The sequence below is a fragment of the Rutilus rutilus genome, assembly GCF_951802725.1.
Source record: "Rutilus rutilus genome assembly, chromosome: 17".
In the NCBI taxonomy this organism is placed as follows: domain Eukaryota; kingdom Metazoa; phylum Chordata; class Actinopteri; order Cypriniformes; family Leuciscidae; genus Rutilus; species Rutilus rutilus.
This window is the reverse complement of record NC_140230.1, coordinates 14,094,180-14,116,665: the sequence shown is the minus strand read 5'-3', so window position 1 is coordinate 14,116,665 and position 22,486 is coordinate 14,094,180. Positions and strand designations below refer to the sequence as shown.

At 38.1% G+C, this 22,486-nt stretch overlaps 1 protein-coding gene across 3 annotated transcripts in view; it reads right to left on the bottom strand.

Annotated features, from left to right (window-relative positions):
• creb5b (cAMP responsive element binding protein 5b) overlaps positions 1 to 22,486 on the bottom strand; it is a 69,895-nt gene that overhangs the window by 31,722 nt on the left and 15,687 nt on the right. For all 3 annotated transcript variants that reach the window (XM_084384872.1, XM_084384874.1, XM_084384873.1), the window contains 2 exons: positions 18,542 to 18,699; positions 1,513 to 1,639 (listed from right to left, as the gene is read on the bottom strand). In XM_084384872.1, the coding sequence (XP_084240998.1) occupies positions 1,513 to 1,639; positions 18,542 to 18,699 (285 nt within the window). The remainder of the gene's footprint in view (positions 1 to 1,512; positions 1,640 to 18,541; positions 18,700 to 22,486) is intronic.

The following is a 22,486-nucleotide window of genomic DNA, read 5'->3' as shown; positions in this document are numbered from 1 at the left end:
TATTTTGATGAGTTAAAGCAATGCAAAAACATATGCTAACATAACTTATTGATCATATAATTTTTTACAGATGGGAACATCATGGAGACATTTGGTTTATAATTGTTCATGTTTTAGTCTAAAAACACAAAACATAATCGTTAATATTTATTTATAATGCAATAATCTTAAGTATTTATTATTAAATATTATTAATATATTAATTTGTATTTATGTATGCGTTTTTGTATGATTTAAAATAATTTTGTCAATATGTAATAGTAAAAAAGTAAAAGTAGCTTTGACCTTCATCAAAGGGTAAAGTGGCTTAAAAAAATTTATATACATGTTCTTAATTCCAATAACACTAAAGTTATAAATTAACATTTATTTATAATCTAAACAGTTGATATTAGTATTATTTAAATATTTATTATTTCAAGTTATTTTAGGTTTAGGGTCACACTTTAGTATTTAAAAAAAGCTTTATATGTCAAAGTCCATGGCCGAACATCACATTTAGATAGCTACGTAAATATATGCATGTGGTTTAATGTGTGTATTTATACATATTCCACAACTCTGCGGGAAAATCAGCAGTCAAAGAGAAGCTAAGAGAGGAAGCTGAATACTGCAGAAGTGTGAAGCCTAAAATAGGACTATTAACAAGACCACAAACTCAACCAAAGCTCAGTTCTGTGAGCAAGATAGAATATCTTAATTCAGAAAGTCTCAATTAAATGCGACTAAAAGGCTGAAATGGAGGTTTTAGATGTTTGCACTCATACAAAGAGTGCGCTGGTGATTTACGTTCAGTTTAAGGTGGGGGAAACTGTAAAATGGTAATTTCAATATGTGTGTGTGTGTGTGTGTGAGATTGAGAGACTGGGGGTCCTGTTACTAAAACCCAAGACCTCCAAGATCTCCCTCCGACCCCCCTTTCCAACCCCCTGATGACCTATTGCAGGGTGAAAGCGCAGCAGTCCGCAGTAATTATTGGAGGAATATTTGGTTTAAAAATATCACCCCACCCTGCACCCCTTTCTTGGGATGTCAATCGAGAGAGAAAAAAAACGTCCTACTTTAATTTAATCAACTCTGTGCTTTTACCTCTATAGCCAACATGGACTGGCTTATGTTACAATGAGAACATGTGTTGTGTCATTAGAACCCTGATATGGGCGGCTCGCGCACACACACACACACACACACGGACACACACACACACACTCCTTCCTCAGCCTGCATTCAGGTTCCTATTGACATTTCTGAAATAGAATTAAAACGGATCGAGCTTTGGTAGAAAATTACACCTCTGCTGATGGGCTTCCTGATAAAACAGCCACTGATATGGGCCACGGCACTGGAAAAGGCATTAATTTAAAGCAGACTACTGATAAAAGCATGAGAATGGTGCATGAAAGATTCGTTTGTGTGCGTATTAATGCGTTTCGGTTGTCAGAGGCATCAGGAAACCACGACTGAGAAGTGCAAATGCATTGTGTGTGTTTGTGGCTGTATTTATGATCTCACAGGCATCAGAACAGCAGACGATCCTTGCATAGTGGGGTCAGGCAGTGTGCCAGGCATGGAGGCCGGCAGTGGCTGTCGCTGTCTGTTCCTCAGGTGCAGCAACGAGGAAAGGGAACCAGGCACTGGCCTAAAAAACAGAGAACAAGAAGAGAAAGAAAAATGAAGGAAAAGGGAGATTGACCTGTTTCCTCGGATGAATCTTCTGAGGAAACTGACGTCACAAGCACTAAACATTTGCAGTTATTTGGAATTGGTATCATACGGTTAGTGAATTCAGTTCTTGTTGCGATTTGTCATAGTTCCTAATAATTTTCAGTGACTCATTTTGTCTAACTAAAGGCACAGTTCATCGAAAACTGAAAATTCTGTTGTTCCATGAGGCTTTTTTTCTTAGGAGATAAATATCCAAGTTGATAGTACTTAAAAATTTAAGGCAGTTGTACTCTCTTTGTATTCATGTTTCACATGTTTTTTAAAAAACTTTTATGCCATTTTCAAGAAAAGTTTACATCCTAAAAATGCCTATAAAATAACCATTATGCAGAAAAAATATTTTCCTCATACTTTGAATATATGTGTGTACATATTTTAAAAATGAATGTTATTTTTTTCACAAATATACATTTTTAATTCATAAATATCACTATGGCTTGCATGGGACTTCACATAACCTTTCCTTGTCATAAAAAAGGACTGATATTTATTTATTTATCTGATATTTAAGAGACTTTGTACATGGTCATGAGGTTCTGCAGTTTTTTTTTTTATATATATATATATATATAACAGATAGAACAAAGAATTAAGCGTCATGTCATTGACCCAATAATATAATTTAAATATTGGCCGAACTATTTCTTTAAGAAGTATTCACACAAAGTCAGGCATGCACAGAGAGGCAGAACGGCTTTCCCAGCAAGAGAAGTTCTGCTGGAAGCTCTCAATGGAGGTTTACTCTTGCCTTAAGGCTGATCAAAGTCTGTGTGCTTCGATAAATACGTGGGTATGGATGAATACAAAAATATGCTAAGAGGAGTATCAGCCTATTACAAATCTCTCTCACAATTAGTGAAGTCTGCAAACACATGAGAGAGTTTAATAGCATAATACAATAAACATCTATAAAATGTTTTCTAATACAGGCGATACACTTCCCAGAACCTCTGGGGTGCGGTTTCAACACACCAACCGCACAACTTCCTCTCCGGGTTGGCATGAAGCTGCCAGCGTTACACTTCCCCCCACCACACTGATATTTAGGTAGAACGTGTCAGATATAGCACTCACTAACTTCACCATTATGCCGTCCTGTAGGACCACCACAGTGTGGAGAAACGCCGCTTGTCTGAATAACCTTTAGCCTCAGATGACAAGCATTATTTGGGTCTGATTGGAGGGCTGACGGACAGCTAAAAGGGAAAGGAGGGGGTCCCCACCTGAACAAATACCTGTATTTATCCGGCCTAAATAGCAGCATTTACACTGCATGATTACTGTGTACGTATACACACACACAAGCACATACGGTCATTAACATTCTGACATATTGTCATTTGAGTCTAACACTCCAATCCATCACATGCTTAACAACCTCACATCTCTAAAACACACATATACACACCCAGCTGAGATTTAGCTCATTTTTTAAAGGAATAGTTCACCCCTAAATGAAACTCACATTTTCTTTATTGTGGAAAGAAACTCTTTTTCATACAATCGACAAATAACAGCAAAAACAATAAACTTTCATTAATATCCATTTCCTCACTTTTGTATTGCAAAGTTTTCAGAAACCATCCAATAGCTTTGTGAGTAACAGACCCAAACTGAAATTGTTATTTGCTAGAAATATTCCCCTCGGCTGTCAAATCTAATTTGCGTTACCTTATATTCAGGTTCACAATGCCTGGAATAGTTCACAAGTTGAGCAACTTTTTCTGGAATTTTTTGTCATAGGTGCTTGACAGCCCCAATCTCATTCACTTTCATTGTATGGAAAAGAACAGCTACTGTTACTGTAGGATATCCCGCAAAATTACTCTTTTTGTGTTCCACAAAAAAAAGTAAGCATTAATAAATGACATGTAGGTGAGTATAAGATGAGAGAAGTTTAATTTTGCAGTGAACTATTCCTTCACTCTAGCATTTTAAGCAAAAAAAGATGCTAACAACATTAGCATTCCGCTAATAATAGAAAACCTGCTCTCATTAACTGCCACAAAACACAGAGACTGCAAAGAGAATAAGTACTTACTTCACACCCGTTAAAAAGTATGTTCTATGTAGTCTAAATGCGTGAAGTAAGAATGTGATCCAGACATACTACATTTGCCATGTTGTCACTTGTCATGTGAACTACCAGTGTTAGTAGCATCACCTCACTGCCATTCACAACTCCTCTCCCATGGCCTCACGGGATAGTAAAGTGTCTACTGGATGTACCGTGAATTTGTACACACTACTCATTTCACATACTGTTTTTGCCTGCTTTATGCATACTAGGATGCATCCAGAGTTTGTTCCCTTTTGGTTCCGTGTAATAATAAAATATAAGGGTATAATTTAGTTGATAAAAAAGGATTTACATTATTGTGGTGGAGAACAGCCACAGCTCAGCTCTGAGCCACCATTCAGCGAGTGGGAAACAGAGAGCGGGTCAACTCTCTACGGGCCAGTCCCGCTGCACATTAAAACTCAGCGAACAGGAAACAGCCTTAATTAAGAGCTCAACCTGGCCAACGGGAAGAAAGGCGCTTTAGACGCTATACAGGTTCCCTGCCAAACTCGTTCACCTGCTCCTCAGCGAGAGAGAAATAAAGAATGTGTCAACAGAGAAAAGAATAAACCTGTTATGAAAGTAGCAAATTATCAGAACAGACAAAAACTTTCCATACACCCAGAAAAACTGCTCATGTGGGTGTATGTACATCAAGTACATGAATGTCTGCGACTGTGTGTGTATGTGTGTGAATGATGTACTCTATATTTTGTATTAATGACAGGCTGTCATTTCAGAGGGAATAATAAGACCCCTGGAGGGTGAGGGGTGGGCATACAGACACACTCAAAAACACACACACATACACAGTGCAATCCTGACCCTCTCCTCTCACATTACACACACTGTCTCCCTGTTCCAACATGACATCACTCCTCCCTTTCTATTCCTCACCGTCTTTTCTCTTTCAGCAGAATCCTCCACTATCTTTTCTCTCTCTGAGCTAATAGACACCAAACACAACATCACTGACGTTACTAGAGAGCCTCGAGTCTAGAGCTAGTTTAAGAAGTTACTCCATTCTCTCCTTGCATAATAGAGTTATAACATCACAGGATAATCTAAAGTCTCATTACGGTACATAATGAATTCTTGAACAGAATATAGGGGCATTACTCTTGAAACACAAGGAGAATTTCTGTTTAAGCCTTTTGTAAAATGATTGTTATTTGAATTGTCACATACAATTCAGTGCGGCCATTCGTGCAAGAAAAGTTTTGAGAATGATTTTCTCATTCAGCTTTTTTAAATGAATGATGCCGAATTCTAGAAGATTGTAAATTATAATCTAGACATATGCAATGTATTTCAGAATACAATCTAAGACAAAATACTTGAATGTTGAAAAAGGCGTTTCTACATTTTAGCAAGTGATGTTCACTGCATTCTAAAAGAAAGAATCTAACCGAAAGGAATTGAAGAAGTGTTGAAGAGGTCTAGATTCTTCTTTTCTAAAGAATAGGAAGGAAGTAAGGAACTGAATGAATTTTAAAAGATTATATTTCTGGCTGGTTGACCAACTGAAACCTGGTCTAAAGTCAATGGCGCAGTATATATATTTTTTGTTATTTAAAGGGCACATTGGTAATATGCGCCTATAGGCGGGTGCACAACGCGCATACACTCTTGCTTATTGCTCGTGCTTATTACAAACACAGGGACAGCCAGCAGCTCACAAACTAGCCAAATATTAAATATAAAAGGATTACGATGTAAAAGATTAATATTGTGTACATAAAGATATGGTGGAATCCGGCTTGTCCCGTAGATGGCACAAGCAGATCCGTTTCCTCTCTGGAGAAGCGTTCAGTCTTTCCGTTTGCAAATTCCATCATGTAGCTATCGAATCTGCCATGGCGCAAGCGCAACTGGCTTTTAAAGGGAATGGGAGATGAGACTCTGATTGGTTTAACGCACGTAAATCCCAAAACATACCCATTACTCATTATGAGGATAGGGACAACACTTTTAGACCATGCGGCATGGCGCGCCAACCATTTTTCCCGTCGTTAAACTAGCAAAAGTGGATTCGGACATGCCCTAAGTGAACTTGCGCCGTGCGCTTTAGACCATGCGCTTAGATCATTAAAATAGGGCCCATAGACACACATTCAACATATTCTAGAACAGAATTTAAAAGAAACTTCTTAAAGAATTCTTGAAGATTATAGTTTCTGGCTAGTGACATTCGACACATTTTAGAACATAATCTACAATAGAACTCTAGAAGATTTCTAAGATCCTTTGGAAGGATTTTAGATAAGGCAATTCAAAGCATTCTAGAATACAATAAAAAAATATGAAAAAAAAATTATGAATTATGGACAGTTATATTTAATAACTTTCGACATAAAAAATAGAGAAAAATTCTATAAGTTTCTTTATTCTGGAGAGTGACATTCAGTGCATTCTTCAAGAATTCTAGAAAATTACAGATTCTACACATAATTCAAGCCTTTAAACATGATATTTCATAACCCTTTTAAATATAAGCATATTACAGTAGGTTCTAGAATACAAAGACAATTCTTAAAAAAGAATTATAAAAGATTGTAGATTCTGGATTAACATATTCAGTGTTACAGAACAAGTTTTGATATTCAACAATCTAACATACATTCAATACATAGATTTTTTTTTTTTTTTTTTTTTTTTACATTCTCCAAGACTCTCAATTCTGGATACTAACATTCAATGCATTCTTCAACACAATCTAGAGAGGAATTCCAAAAATTCTGGAAAATTGCATGTAATTCAAGTCTTTATATAAACAATACATGTTGCATTCAATCTTTCTACAGCTGTCCTAAACTTATGATCGTGGTAAGTAGGAGAAATTATGAAATGTAACGCTGTTTAAATGCCACTATAAGCGCATTCACCCATCTCTACATGCCCAACTGAAGTGACTTCAGTGTAAGAGGCTTGACTACCACTTCAGTGAGGGAGAGAGACAAGAGCCAGAAAGAGAGCGAGAGAGAGAGAGAGAGAGAGCCAGGCACAGTCAGCCCACTGACTCATATCCTTCCCTTCTGACTCCACTCCAGCAATGATGTAATGCTCTTGGCTTCTTATCCCCCCCCCCCCCAAACCCTCTCCCCATCTACCTCTCTTTTTAAGTCTACACTCTCTCACCATCTCTCTCTAAATACCATGTTCTCTCTCTCTCTCTCTTACTCATTGCACCACACTAACTTGAGCAGACACTGCAACAGCGATGGTGCAAAAACGTTTCTCTTTTTTTTTTTTTACATTCGCTGTGTGAATGTAACCAAAACAGCCCGGGGCACGGTTCCAGCCGCTGGGAGACGGTGGTGCGGTCTCCATGGCAATGGGCCTAAACAGCGGGAGAAACAGAGAGAGGCCAAACAGCTTGCAGCTGCCTGGCGTCCGAGTAAACACAGCACAGGACCTGCCCCTGATTTACCACTTTAATCACACTCAGAGAGAGAGAGAGAGAGAGAGAACGGGCTTGCCACGGGCCCAAGGACTGCAGAGTGGGTAGAATCATATGAATCTGATCAAATAAATCAAGCTGAGAAGGGCCGAGAGGGAGCCTGAGTCTCATTAAAGACCGGTGAGGACGGGGCGATGAAAAAGCGCCGTTCGGAGGAGGGACTTCACTGACATAGATTGAAGGCCCGCGTAAAGTCAAAGTCTGTCAATGAGAACAACGGCGAGAGACTTATCTTGGAATACCTCAGGGCAAGCAAGCATGGCACAGCTCACCACAAAGCCCCAATTATGCACGGATACATCTCTCATCCCAGCCGGCTGAGAGAGAAAGACAGTGTGAGGGGAAAAAGAAAAGAGAGAGAGAGAGAGACAGACAAACAGAGAGTGGTTTGGCTCAAGGCCAGCCAGTTGTTTCTTCCCATGACTGAAACTATGCTGAGAGATTTCCAGCATGACTGACCGAGGGAGGTTTCAGGCTCCGCCCCCACCTGTCCGTCAAATTCATCACACTGAAAGCAGCATGACTTGAATCCTTCCCATGGCTTTTCAATAGCACTTTTAGCCATGGATAGGCAAAAGGCACACAAAAAGAATGGATTTACTTCGAAACAATTTTCCCTCAGAAATTGTTTGTAGATTTCTCAAATAATTAGGAAGAAACAGCAAGTAACACATTGAATTAAACAAAATTTTGGAGTAGAAAGTAAACCGTCAATAATCTTTGTTTTACCTACAACTTCAATAATATATATTTTTTACACTCTAATGGCTTTGCAAACAAATCATTATGGCATCAATTCCACACCAACTTCCCTTTGTCAGCTTCCCTTGGTCTAATGAATATAATTATAATCATTGTCATTTAAAAGTCGTATAAATAAAATTAAAATGAGATGCTATTTACATTCTTAATACAAGATCTTAGTCTTACGGCCCCGATATTCTTCAAGCGAAATCGAAGGACAAATTATGTCATTTTGAATTAATTCTAGCCAAAACAAAGTTTTTTGGATTTCGTTTTAATGGTTTTGAAACGACTCACTAGTGCAAATTTTAGAGAAAACTTTCCATGCTCGGAAAGTTTGCAAACACAAATTTCAAACTTCTTTGTACCCCGTGCAAAGAACACAAAAAGACATTGCTGTGAGTATATTGGGGACTTTATTGTGAATATTTCTGATATATAATTCCAAAGAAGTCATTTGGAGACAAATTTTTTGCAGGTTCCAATCAATTCCCAAAGGATAAAATCAGATGCCACCCAACTTTTTTTTTCTCACTGAATATCCTGTTTGATTTGTAAATATGTCAAATTATGGAGAAAAAAATGGTGTGGATTCAAATGCTGTTTCAGGCTGACTTTAAAGTGTCACTTGTTCGTCAAACAGCTGTGAAACCACAGAATGTGTAATGTCTACCTTGGGCTCCTTCACATTCTTAAAAGAATGTACAATGATATCATATTACCATTAAAAAAAATATGGACCATGAACCATGGTACCACATCAATGTGTTTTCTAATGACCGATAGTGGGGTCCAATAGACAGAGAGCTCTATGTTTTTTCAATTATTTTAACAAATAACGCTACAAATTATCTGCAAGTTTGTGTAAAACCTGCTGATCATTCTGGAATTCAAAAAGCATCTTGTGCTTCAATGAAGACAGGAACATCTGACCTTTTTTTACAAGTACACATGGTCACAAATTTACTTCTTTAAATTTAGAAATAGTGTGATGTGTGCAACCAGTGGATAGTGTGCAATCCCAAAAAGACTGAGGAAGATTGAAGATCCCACATTAAAGAACTGTGACTGTAATGATACCAAGAAAGGCATCCTTGTGTTTAAACTGTATGTTACACAGTAGTGCAGTATCGTAAATAATTAAATCATTACATTTTATAACATTTCTTTGTTTTACTTTAAAAAAAGGTTCAAAATAGATTTTGAATCCCAAATTTTCAGTGTGATCTCAAGACTTACGGACCCCAAAGTAGTACACCTGTCCCTGTTATTTATATCCATATAAAATACTTTATTAAAGTCTTTCATGTCCACCTGATCACTTGATTTTCTCTTAACTATCCAGCACCCCAGATCCTTTCCTCTTCCCCTTCTCCATCCTTTCATATTCTCAATCAAGGTCCCCTTTCCCTCTCTTCCTGTCTTCCTGTTGTCTGCTCTGAGGGTATCTCTCTCTCTCTCTCTGTCCCTCTCTTTGCAGGAGTATGTGTGCGTTTCTGCATGTGTCTGTGTGGTGGACGAGGATGACACAGTGGTGCTGGAATGAGAGGAGCAGGGCCTGGGCGTTCCTCTCCAAACGCACTATTAAACCCTACGCCGTACACAATGAGCTCACTCTAATTCAGCTCAGATGTACATCCTGCCCGTCTGTATTCTCTCTCTTTCTGTTTCCTTCTGTCCTCTGAAGCTCTTTCTCTTTCAGACATGCACAATCCAGGCATACATCCAGAAGATGCCACCCTACATGGTAAGATTATCTCAGGCTGGACGACCACAACTTTTGTCTTTCTCTGTATGCCGTAATTAGCTAAAACATCAACCATAGTTTGTTTTTCCATAAGAGGGGTCACAGAGTTTAAATCCTAACAATGAGGTTCTGCGTTTTTGATCAATGTGATTGAAAGCAGTCTGTGAAGAAATCGATGACGTCTGTGTTTTGGCCCACAAGAGGAACTGGAGGGGGGTGGGGGAGGGTTTGAGAGGGCCCTCCTATGCAGCCTCGCACAAAAACAACACTGCACGCTGCCTCGGCTAGGGTGAATCAGAGTCCCAAAGAGAAAGTATCAAGTTTTGACAGGTTGGAGGCATAAAACTGTGCAGTACGCGAGCATTTCAATTCTACAATGTCGTAACAGAACGAAAAAGAAGGTAACATTGTCTTTCTTGACTTTAAGAGAAATAAATGTCCCAATTACAGGAAATAAAGTCACAATTTCAAAGTATGGTCCCATGCAAAGTAAAAAGAGAGATATTTTTATGATTTATTTTATATTTATATCAAATTGGGAGATAAAAAGTGGTGATGAAAAGTGATTGACATCTTCACCCTTTTTTCAAATATTATTAAACAATTTTTTAAAGATTTTGTAAGCATATTGTGTAGCTGTTCTTGGAGTCAGTTGTTTTACTTGTGATATGACAAACTCGTTGATATGAAAAATAACGCAATGAAACATACAAAAACAAGAGAGAACCAACAAAATATTAATAACTGATTATGTGTTAGTCAATGTATGCTTTTTCCAGTGAGCTTTTTGTTTTTATAATGCATTTTTTTCTTACATAAAAAATAAAACCTGTAGCTGTAGTTCCCTTTCAGTCGGTCACGTTCGACGTCACGTCGGAACATCACAGACGTATTGGTATCTCGCCTGAGAGTCCAATCACGTACCACTATAAACTAAACGAGCCAATGGACATTGGCGTCCCATCCAGCACCTGTGAGACAACAGCAACTTGCTGCTGGGGCTTACAGTGCTGTTGGTTAGGGTGCATATTCCACCCTGCAATATGGCACCCTGCAAGTTTACTAAGCCAAAGCACTCTTAGCATGAGGGTAGTTATGAGCCGGAGTTGATGCAGGAACTACGCACGATAACTGACCGTGATCAAGTCACAGCGCAGGCCCTCGGCTGGATGATGTCCACCTTCATGGTCCAGAAGTGTCCCCTGAATACACCTTGTAGGGGTGCGAGGTGTCGACAAAGCATGCTTTCTTGGTGCTCCCATCTCACAAGTTGGTCTTTTCGGCGACGCTGTCGAGGAGTATGCCCAACAGTTCTTGGCAGTCCAGAAGCCGGCCGAGGCAATCAAGAGCCTGCTCCGAAATGCTACCAGACCATTCCCAAGGCCATGGTCCATTCCCCTACGGTATAAAACCAAGCACTCTGGCCGCCCATCTCAGCCGCCACTAAATCCTCCAAGCGGTCGGTGAAACTCCGGGCAACCCGAAGACGGATGGAGCTGCTCTTCCCCCGGAGGAGGGCTGGGTGGAGAATCTTTTGTTGCATTTCTGTTCTGGGACTGGCGTCACAGCCAGAGCTACCCAAATTCTCAGTAACGAGCAGCTTCCTCTATCTCTGGGTCCCAAGAGGGCGAGGTTGGCGGTGTGTGACGCTATGCCGCTATGCCTTGCCACCCTTCTATCACCAGCAGCACCCCCCCCGCCCCCCCAAGTTCAGAGGCATACGTAACCGTAGTCTACTGTACTACTGTAGTCACAATTATAAGCTAATTGTGGAATAAAGTTTAAAAATCAGACATGAAGTCACATTCTGAGATACAAAGTCTCACTGTTTGATATAAATTTGCAATTGCAAAATATAAGGTTGCAATTACAATTACATTGAATAAATAAAGTCATATTGTGTGATATAAAATCACAATTAACAAAATAAATTCCCAATTGTGAAATCACATGTAAACTACAAACTGTGATTTTTTTATGATCTATTTTGTAGATTGAGATACAGACTCAATTGCAAGAGAGAAAAAGAATACAGTCAAATTGTGAGAAATAAAGTCGCAAACAAAAAAACTGCAAGAAAAAAACCCCAATTAGCATATCAAATAAGTATGCAGTGTTACAAAGACAGTTATCCTTGTGGTTAAATTGTTTTTGTGTTACACCCAAGTAAATTATTTTCACAGCTGCTGTTAGTAAGTCATAGGTCAAAGAACATACGGGTCAAAGGACAATGCTAACATGGCAGGTGAAGCATGTCTGTGAATGTATTTGAACTATACACCTGTATACCAACAAAATGTACTTCAATGGTCAATAAGCAAGTTCTCATCAAATTCAAAGGAATTCGGACATGGCCTCTCTAACGGTTGAAACAGGTTGACTGAGTCACTGCATCTCATGCCTTTGTGTTGCAGGACACAGCTTCCTTTTCAAGCACCAAAATACCACACAATCTTCCTGTTCTTTAGGGGTGTGAAAACCAGCTCCTCTTAGGTTTAGAGGTGTGAAAACACACATGCACGCAAACTGCATGCACTGCAGTGAAGTGAGTGGTTCGGGTTTGCTTGGCTGTTTGAAATTTACCTTTCAAATGGCATTAAGTTCGCAGAGGAGCTACAAGAACTTCCTGCAGGCTCATGGAGGTTTGCACAACTTTGTAATAGTGCAAAATGCTTAAAATAAGTCTGCACTATTTTATATATATGAGAGGAAGAATCTATTTGAGGTGGAACATAATATTCATAGGGTTTTTTTCCCCTCGTGTCAGCTTGGGGAATTTTTGTTTGATTCTTTAGTAATAGAAAAGGAAGTGATCTAAAGGGAGTTATATTGGATTTATAAAGTTCTTAATTTGCATGCTAACTGTTAGCATGCTAAAGCTTTCTATATAGACTGGAAATGTTTCACTGTGGATGTGACACAGGAAATGTTTCAAAGGAAATTACACTGAGCTGTTCCTGGTAATCATATTTATATGGCACGAATGACAGTTTGCCTTGCCATCCATTTTGTATCTATTATATAGGCTGTCGCAAGTGTGTTTCAACTAAAACTGTCAGTGTCAATCATCAGAGCTCAAGAAGAAAAGAACTATTGTTCTCCCATTTCCGTCTCTCCTTCAGTGTGTACGGCCACCATTCAGACACTTGTTAGATTTAGTATTCGCCGTTACCAACGTTCTCCAACCCCTGTACTCTCTTATCAGTCAGTCAAAGAGATTGAGCCCCCCTCACAGTGTTTTATCTCAAGCAACTGACTAAGTCTAACATATTTAACACTGACATGACGCAGGAACAGATGTTAGTAATTTACATGCAGCAAGCATTCAGATCATTTAGATCACCCTTTCCCCTTTGAATAGCCATGACATTCAGATTCCCTGTGCTCTGTCTTTTCATTTTCCCTTTCTTTGTTAGTCAAGAAGGGTCCAGGTTAAACTTTTTTTGTCAAACTGCCTCTCTGAGGGTCTCCAACCCCCTTTATACCTCTCTGAGAGACGGTATTCCCTCCTGAAAAGACCAGCTGGATCATGATGGTTAGTCCTAGTCTATCGTGTGAACCGGCACACTGTAGCCATGCAAAACTTAGCTCGTTAAAGAGCATGATCTTTCTGATAAAACTTGTTGACCAAGCTTAATCTAGTAAAAGGAAAAGTTCATTCAACATGAGACTCAGATATTTTAGTCAATACAAATGAAAGTCAATGGGGTCCAACATTTTTTTTGTGTGTTCCACAGTAGAAAGTAAGTCATACAAGTTTGGATTGGTAAAACTATCCCTTAAAAATATACAGTATATTAGCATCCTATCCTGGGGACTAGCATTCAAAACGCAACACATGTCTGCCTTTTTAGCAGGGCTGATGTGAATAAAGGGGAGAAAAAAGCATAAAGGAACACTGGGAGAATCACAGGAAAAGTTGGGGGTTGAGGGTCCTTGGGTTTCACAGCTGTGGGCCCCCGCCTGAGCCCTGTTAAGCAGGCAGACTTGAGGAAAGCCAATCTTAATTGATTCCAAGCCTCCAAAGCTCTTCAGCAAACATGGCGGAGCAATGAAAATGACTTGTTATCCTAATTCAATGGACGCTGTATAACTCTGTCAATCTTCACATCTCAAGAAACCCAGAAAGCAGATGGACCCTGGATTAAGCTTACTGCAGTCGTTCACAATCACTGTACAGTTAATTACATTTGTAGAGATGGAGGGGGGAGGGGGGGGGGGGGTGGCAGAATAAGAAATCTGGTTTTATAGTTGTAAATTTTATACTTTTCTATTTATTTTGGTGTGTGTGTGAGTGTGTGTGTGTGTGTGTGTGTGTGTGTGTGTGTGTGTGTGTGGTCCAGGTAAACCCTACATTATGGGGACAAAATGTCCAGACAAAGATGGCAATATCTGGAATCCTTGTCCTTGTGGGGACATTTTTTTGGTCCCCATGAGGAAAACACCTTATAAATCATACTAAGTGGTTTTCTGAAAATGTAAAAATGCAGAAAGTTTTGTGTGACGGGTAGGTTAAGGGGTTGGGTTAGTGTAAGGGGATAGAACATAGTTTGTACAGTATAAAAAAAATCATTGTGTGTGCGTGCGTGAGCGCGAGTGCACGTGTGTGTGTTTTACAGTATATGTTACCCAAGAAAGTACTGGTATAAGGTAACTACATGGGTTAAGGTCAGGTTTAGGGGGGTTCAGGATTAGTATCTAGTTATATAACCCAGTTATTGTAATTGCTAATTGTAATTGCATAGTATGTACATGGTGAACAGGACTGCAAAATAAAATGCTAACTACAATAGCCTCTAAATAGTGAGTCTTCTCAGACGGAAACATGTCATATCTATATGTGATCAATTCACCATAGAAAATAGTAACATTCCAGCAACTGTGATGTAAGCCTGCCATTCGATACACTAATTTTTAAGCCGAATTTATGATTCACCGCCCTTTTCTAGGAATAGTGTATATTTACACATTAACATTTCACAACAGCAGAGTATTTCTAAATCATGCACGTCAATACAGCATCATTCATGATTTTTAGTTCAATCGTGGCACGATTCTTCAGTTCAGAGCAGCAGGAAGAGAAGATTAAATGGTTTGTGGACAGAGGCACTAACTGGCCTCGATGGCTTCCTGCGGGAAGTGGAGTTTCTGTGCGGAGGGGATTGAAAGCCTTTTTTTCCTGCTGAGGTGGACATTTCCAAACACACTGATACACGCTTCCATAGGCTGACCCCTGACCTCCACAGTCCCCGTAACAAAACAATCACTCTCACACTTGTGGAGTCCAAGGGAGTTGCAGTTTTCAATGGACATCAACAAAAGATGTAACAAAAATGTATTATAAGAAGATCTTCTAAGACCAACCAGAAAGACTTGCAAACTGTGATTGGATGAATCTCACATGTCCAGGTCACATAACACATGCAATAGAAATAAAAGTAGTTACTTTTCTGACAGTTGAGCACATTGTCCTGTCACTACAGTAATCCTTTATGTTCTTTATTACAGTTAATCTTTTTAGCATTATTTAAAGCTACATCAAAGGCAGTACAACAAATACTACCCAGGGTTATTAGTGTTATGAAATATGAATTTATGAAATAAATAAACTTTAATTTAAATAAAAGATTTTTAAAAACGATCTAGCTGCAAAGGCAACATTTATCATTTTCGTTTAGTTTTACTTGAAGTACTAAAATAACTAAAACTAAAAAATAATAATAATTAAGACAAAAGACCAAAAAAAAAAAAAAAATGACAAAAGCACACAACAAAATTACTAAAAATGTTTTACTAAAATTAAAGTGAAAACAGAAAATATAAAAATAAAATCTAATTCAAAATATGAACAAAAATATATATCATTTCACATTGATTCTGGAGTGAAATGTGACCCATCAATTCTTGACAGGTTTCATGAGATTCACCAATTACTTTTAGACTAACACAGCTTCTCCCAATAAATTATGTAGTTCCCATAAAAGACCAAAGACATTATAATATCTGAGCTGCATGAGTGTCCATCCATAATGAATGCTATAAACGGTTTCTTTACAGCTTTGGCACATGCACACCCACGTTCCAACACAAAAACAGCATTGACGTTGCATATGCTCTGCATGAATTTATATTCACCTTTCATTTCTACAGTCTGAAACACAGCAGAGCATTCATAGCAGCCTTCAGCATTACTGCCGAAACCCTGCAGAAACCCTTGTTACAAAGCTCTTGTAAGTATTGTGCAGATGCCGCGCAAAACAAAAGAAAAATCAGTGCATTTTTCACAACTCATTTACTACAATATTTTGATTGTTTAACAATATCTGATGTCTACTAAGGAAGTTAATGCAGCAAAGAAAGGAGAACTAATACGTTTCTGTCAGTCTCTTCTCCTCCCTCTCTTTCTTCGACTGTAATTCCATCCCTTTTCCAGAACAAATGGACTGTCAGACCGTCAATCAACTTGATTGACAGGCCTTCCATCCAATATTCACAAGTTGTCCAATCTGGGCACCTACCCCACCTATCCTGTCTCACCATTGGCATAAAAATATGCAGTGTGCCTTCATACACCTCATAAAAATAATCACACACATGAGATTTTATGCAGACATTAAGCAAAGTGTGTGTTATTGATTTGCCTCCTACCAATAAGATGGTAGGTTCTGAAAAAAGCACCTATATATCAGCTTGCTAAGTGACAGTTTTATCATGAAACATCTTGTTTATGAAAATCTGGTGTTATGTGCAATAAATCTGTGATTTTGGAGACAGCTGCAGAACTGAGCCTCTAATCTTCATCCTAAATCTCCACCACTTCTGAAAATGATACTGTCCTCTCCCTGCGGCCCATCATGTGCTTGAGAGTGTGTTTCGGGCGGTGATTATACTGCAGACAGGGCGCATTCTGATGCAACAAAGAGACGGAGAATAAGAAAATTCCATTCCATTAAGAAAAAGGGAATAAGATTGTTGAGGAAAAAAGAAAGACGGGTCAGTAGTGGGATGTGTTTGCGTAAGAGGGGCGTCATCCCAAAAAGCTGATATCCCCACCAGAGCTGCACCACTGATGTCATCACTGTGGGACACACCCAAGCTGGCTACATGACACGAAGAACTTTAAGAGTCACTGCAGGGACAACTGAAAAAGATTCACAAACACACACGAAATGCACAGAACATCCAAAGAGTGCTGCAATCGTCCCAGGAATGTGAGCTCTTTGAAGGACACTTTGCAGATTGCAAATTTGCTTACCCTAATTATAAGAATTGTTTTAGCATTAAAGGGGACCTATTATGCAAAATTCATTTACATGGTGTTTGAACATAAATGTGTGTCGGCAGTGTGTGTAGCCTACACAACCACCCTATAATGGCATAAATCCACCCACTCCTCTTTCTTTAATCCTCATAAATCATAAGCAGTGTCTCAGAACAAGCCGTTTGCCGTATCTATTGTTTCTGTTAGAATTAAGATTATTTTTCTTACCCCATGGACAGATAATTTTGCTTGTTTTAAGCAAAAACTCACTTAATTTTGATTAATTCCCCCGGAAAACAAGACATAATATCTTATCTAATTTTACTTATCTAGTAAATGCATCTTGATTTAAGAATTTTTTAGATATTTGGACTGGAAACCAGACAAAAATACTATATAAGAAAAGCATTTTTTGCAGTGCATATATCAGAAGTTTAGGCTGAAATGGCTTTAAAACGCATGCAGATAATATACTTTCATGATGATGAAGAACTGCAATGTCACGTGAGCGTGACCACGAAAGAGATGATAATCAAAACCAAACAGATGTTTTGTTAGTTTCTGGCAGAGTATCAGAGGCACGAGCTGTTAAGGCTCCGCCCTCTTCTGGAAAGTGGGGTGGGGAGCAGTAGCTCATTTGCATTTAAAGATACATGCACGAAAACAGCATGTTTTTCCTTTCACTCAAAAATGGGCATTTAAAATATGGTATAATAAATGATCTATGGGGTATTTTGAGGAGCTGAAACTTCACAGACACATTCTGCGGACACCTGAGACTTGTATTACATCTTGTAAAAAGGGGCATAATAGGCTCCCTTTTAAATAATGGTTTGCTGATCAAATGCCAGATCTTTAATTTCAATTAATGTTTTTGAGAAGCATTTCTATCATGTAGTCAGCAATGTGCTTTTTTTAATTGGGTAAAAGTGCGTGAGAGTGTTGGCGTGTGAAACACCAGAACTTTGAATCTGTGAAGTGCAAACGATCTGCACTTTGACCTAATCTAGTCTCTGGGTCTAATGTCGTTTTAAAAGTTATTCAAGTTTGGAATGACAATTTTTTATTTTGGGGGGTAAAAACACTCGCCAACACTCTCACTCACTTTTACCCAATTAAAAAAAGCACATTGCCCCATTAAGGGTGTTTAGATAGTATGCTCTAGAATGTGGGATCAATTACTATTTCACATCACCACACATGCACAGCTTACTAACAGAAACATTCCAAAACCTTTCACAGTGTGCACAGACACTTAAATAAAAACTTCCAAGAATCCAGCTGTTGTCCACTGCTGTCCACATGGTAGGACACACACATCTGACTTAGACTCAAACACAGTCTTTTGAAGAACATAATCACTACTCCCCCGCCTTGGGCAAGCCAACTGCTGTATTCTGATAGGAGGAATGCAAACAGCAGCCTGGACCTTGGACTAATATCAAACCACCAGCCTTCGTCTATTGAACGCTGTACAGATGACTTGCATCTAACAATATTTATTCTGGCCCACGCAACTGCGGTGATGTGAGGGCGACTTACCCAATCTGTCTGTTGGTGGAAGGGGCTTGAGTGATGACCGAACTGGACTGGGGCGAGGGCAGTGCCTGCTGGATTACTATGCTGCTGTCGTGGTTGGCCATTCTTGAGTGGGTCTGCTGGTGCTGGTTAGGGCCCCCCTGCCCATGAAGAGTGATATTCTGTTCAGAAACACAAAGGGTGAGGTGGGGTTCATGAGCACAGGGGGGAAATATTTACTGTCAATGTATAACATAACTAAATAAAAAATAAAAAATAAAAAACAAGTCAACACTAAACTACTACGCAGTAAAAAAAATAAAAAATATATATATATATGATCAATGAGTTGTGAAAACATAAGCTTTTACATTGCTTTAACTCAACAAAATAAGTTTTATTTTATCTATACATTTTTTAAGTCAATTCAATGTAATTTAAGTTGAAGTTACTTAAACATCCAAGTTCATTGTCTATTGTGTATTTTAGTGATGTATGAACACCTCAAACAAAAGTTACTTTCAAATTTAACAGCTTTTCATATCCGTGATGAATCCTTTGCGAAATCTTCCACGCTCATGCCGAATTCACAATCACGTGGATTTCAAGTTATTTGATTTTGCCCCAAAACTAGAACTAAACTAAACCAGAACTAAAACTAGAAAACAAGGCATGAACCCAGCTAACAGGGAACCTTCTCAGGGCTAAAGTTCTGCCAAGGTTCTCTCAAAGTAAAGAACAAACATTGTTCCAGTAACGTTAATAGAATGTTCATTAGTTTCATCAAAGAATGTTCATCAAAGTTATCAGGTCTTTAATAATGTTCTCAAAATGTTAGCACAAAACACCATCTATAACATTTATGGAACTTTGAAACGTTATTAGTAGGCCAACTTGTTTCAGAATGTCTAGAGAACATTCAGTAGTAATATTCCCATGATATTTGCTCAATTATAAAATGGAATGATCCCTTAACGTACATATAACCAAGAAAAAAAATTATTCAGAAATAACATGTTCATAACTTCATGGGAACGTTAGCGAAACGTTTTTAGAACATTTTTGCTAGTTGCGAAGCACTGACTGAACATCATATATAGCAGCCTCTTTGCTTTAGGCCACTCTGAAACAACCCACACATTTATGTGATGTGTGAAAAAGGAGGATTATTGGTATAGGAAATAAACTATGTACTCGTTTAGGTGTGACACCACTGTAAACCTGAGCTTATGCATGCATTTCCTGTAGCAGATAGAGTCTAAGTCTAAGTAAGAGATGAAGGGAAATGTCTGTTGATGGCCACTCCTTGAAGGCACAGTTTAAAGTTTTAAAACCCAAGACAAGGTGGAAGTGCTGCAAAATTTGTGCAGGCCAACCCTGAAGTTAGCATCACACTGGTTCCCCTTACGAAAAAGAAGTTTATTCAAGTGTGCTATTAGTATACTTCTTTTAAACTAAAAATAAGAAAGTATACTTTCAGTCTACTTTTATGTACTTCTCAGAAATATACTTCAAATTCCAAGTATACTTGACTTATACTGACAGAAAAATCTAAGTATATTTGGCCTTGTTGATCGAGATATACTTAAAAGTATATTGAAGTATTCTAAGTATTCTTGTGTTTACTATTTTGATTGAGTAGCTTATTAATTACTTTTTTTTAAACATAATATTACACACTGTCTTATAAACTAACATGTTCAAGTTTCTATAGTAACAAGCTTTCTGGTGGAATATCTTATAAAGTAAAGTCCAAGTATATTTGGCCTATACTTGTACTCAATTTTTTGATCGAGATATACTTAAAAGTTTAATTATTCAAAGTATACTTGGCTTGTAGTTGTGTTAACTCTTTTGATCGAGTAGCCTATTAAATATACTTTTTTTTACATAGTTTTTCATAAACAGTCTTATGAAACTTACATGAAGAGAAAACGACTGTGAAGCTTTGGGGGGGTTGGACTCGATCTACTCCATCTGTGTTTTGATCATCGTTCTGAATCTGATCAAGGCGTAGTCTTTGACAAAAATGAGATTTTCTCATATTTTTTGTTTAAAATGTTGCCTTATACCTTATAAACTTATACCAACATTCAAGTGTTGATAAAAAAGGATGCATGAAGCTAATAAAATGTTTTTAAAATTAAAGTACAGTTAAAGGTATTTTTCAAGTATAAAAAATAACATTTGAACATAGTATAGGCCTACTGCAAGTGCAAAAATTATATATAAATAGTAAACTATAAGTATAATGTTAAGTTCACTTAAAGAAAACTTGTAGTATAAAACTACTAAACTAGTAATTTACTGAGAGTATACTTCAAAGTTGCTACAAGTATTAAAATAGTAAACTACTAGTATACCCATAAGTTCACTTGCAGTACAAATAAGAAACGTAATTATGTACGTAATAATAAACGTAATGTTCTGATTAATAAAATACGTAATAAACGTAATAACTAGTTGTGCACTTAAAGTTCTACTGTTACACTTATAGTACACTTAAACATATACTTTTATATACTAAAAGTGGGCCAATCTAGTTCCAAGCGGTATTAAAATAGTACACTTACAAGTTACTAGTACATATTGACATTAGTATACTTACTTCATAATGTATACTTAAAAATATACTTGAACATTACTTAAGTATACTTCATAAAATGAACTTGAAGTATACTTCTTTTTCGTAAGGGTCCCTCCAATAGGATTTGTTGATTATTTCATAAAATTAGCTATGTGACCAACTAATGTGCATGATGAAACATTTTGTTCATGATGATAATCTTCACAAAAGAACACACCTTTAATGAATTTTGAAGCCTAAATACAATTGCCAGAAGTAAAAAGCTGAACATAGGCCAAAAACAAATTACACTACGGTCATTCACTCTGCACAACCTGAGGTCTGCGCTTTTTTCTTAAAAAAAAAGCCTGAGTTAAAATAGTTTCCAAGAATTACAAACACAATGAGGCTGCAATGGACTAGTGAGTAGATGAGTTTTACAAACAAAAACCCATTCAAACAACCCATTGCCAAAATGTTAACTTGTTTCCAAGTTTTGGCCTACAAAAATGTATCATCCCTGCATCACTCTATGACTTTATGAATACTTACAGTGCAGCAATACTTTAGCGCATATTATAGCACACCTAGACACACAGAATCTAGTCTCAGACGTCCTGTTGAATGTCTGACTGAACGTCTGATGCATATGGCACACTTAACTGGAAACACTTCAGGATTTTTAAAGTCGTCATCTGATTGGTTGAATTATACAGGATGTCCAGGAGAAGTGTGTGTCGCGTTCTTTAACATTCCGCCTGGAAACAAAGATGCCTTGAAGCCAAATTCTTCCTCATTGAAGAAGAATTTATCGGGATCAACTAAACGCTGGATTTTCAAAAGTATGTGAAGTTCACAGCATAGACTCTTTAAAATAAGTCCAAGAGCTTTACACACCTGTCTCTTATTGTAGGGACATCGACGTTACATTTTCACACCCCTCAACATGACGTGGAACAAAACGAACGACGATTACATGTCAGTCAGACGGCCTCTGGGCAGTCCTTGGCCAATGAAAGCTGCGATGCAGTCCAGACCTTCTGCCGTCAGTCTGAAGGTCTGGCTACGCGAGACTGCACAGAATCTAACTTGCCTAAAAAGGCACATCCTTTAAGCTCATGGGATTCTAAACAGATAAAATAGCTTCCACATTTGATTTTTAGTACACTTCCTTTAAGAAAAGCAGGATTCTCTGAAAAGGCTCTGGGCGATATCTCCCTCTCACCTGTTTTTGCCTTTTCAGCAAAAGTCCTGCTACAACCTGCTGCTTTGCTGACTTGGCATGGTGTACTAACCCTAAACCTCAAGTGTAAACTCCCCAGATTAACAGACACCATTAGTTTATCTACAGCACGGCTGTCATGCACATGCATACAGTAGGGTGGTGGTCACTGAGGCCAGTC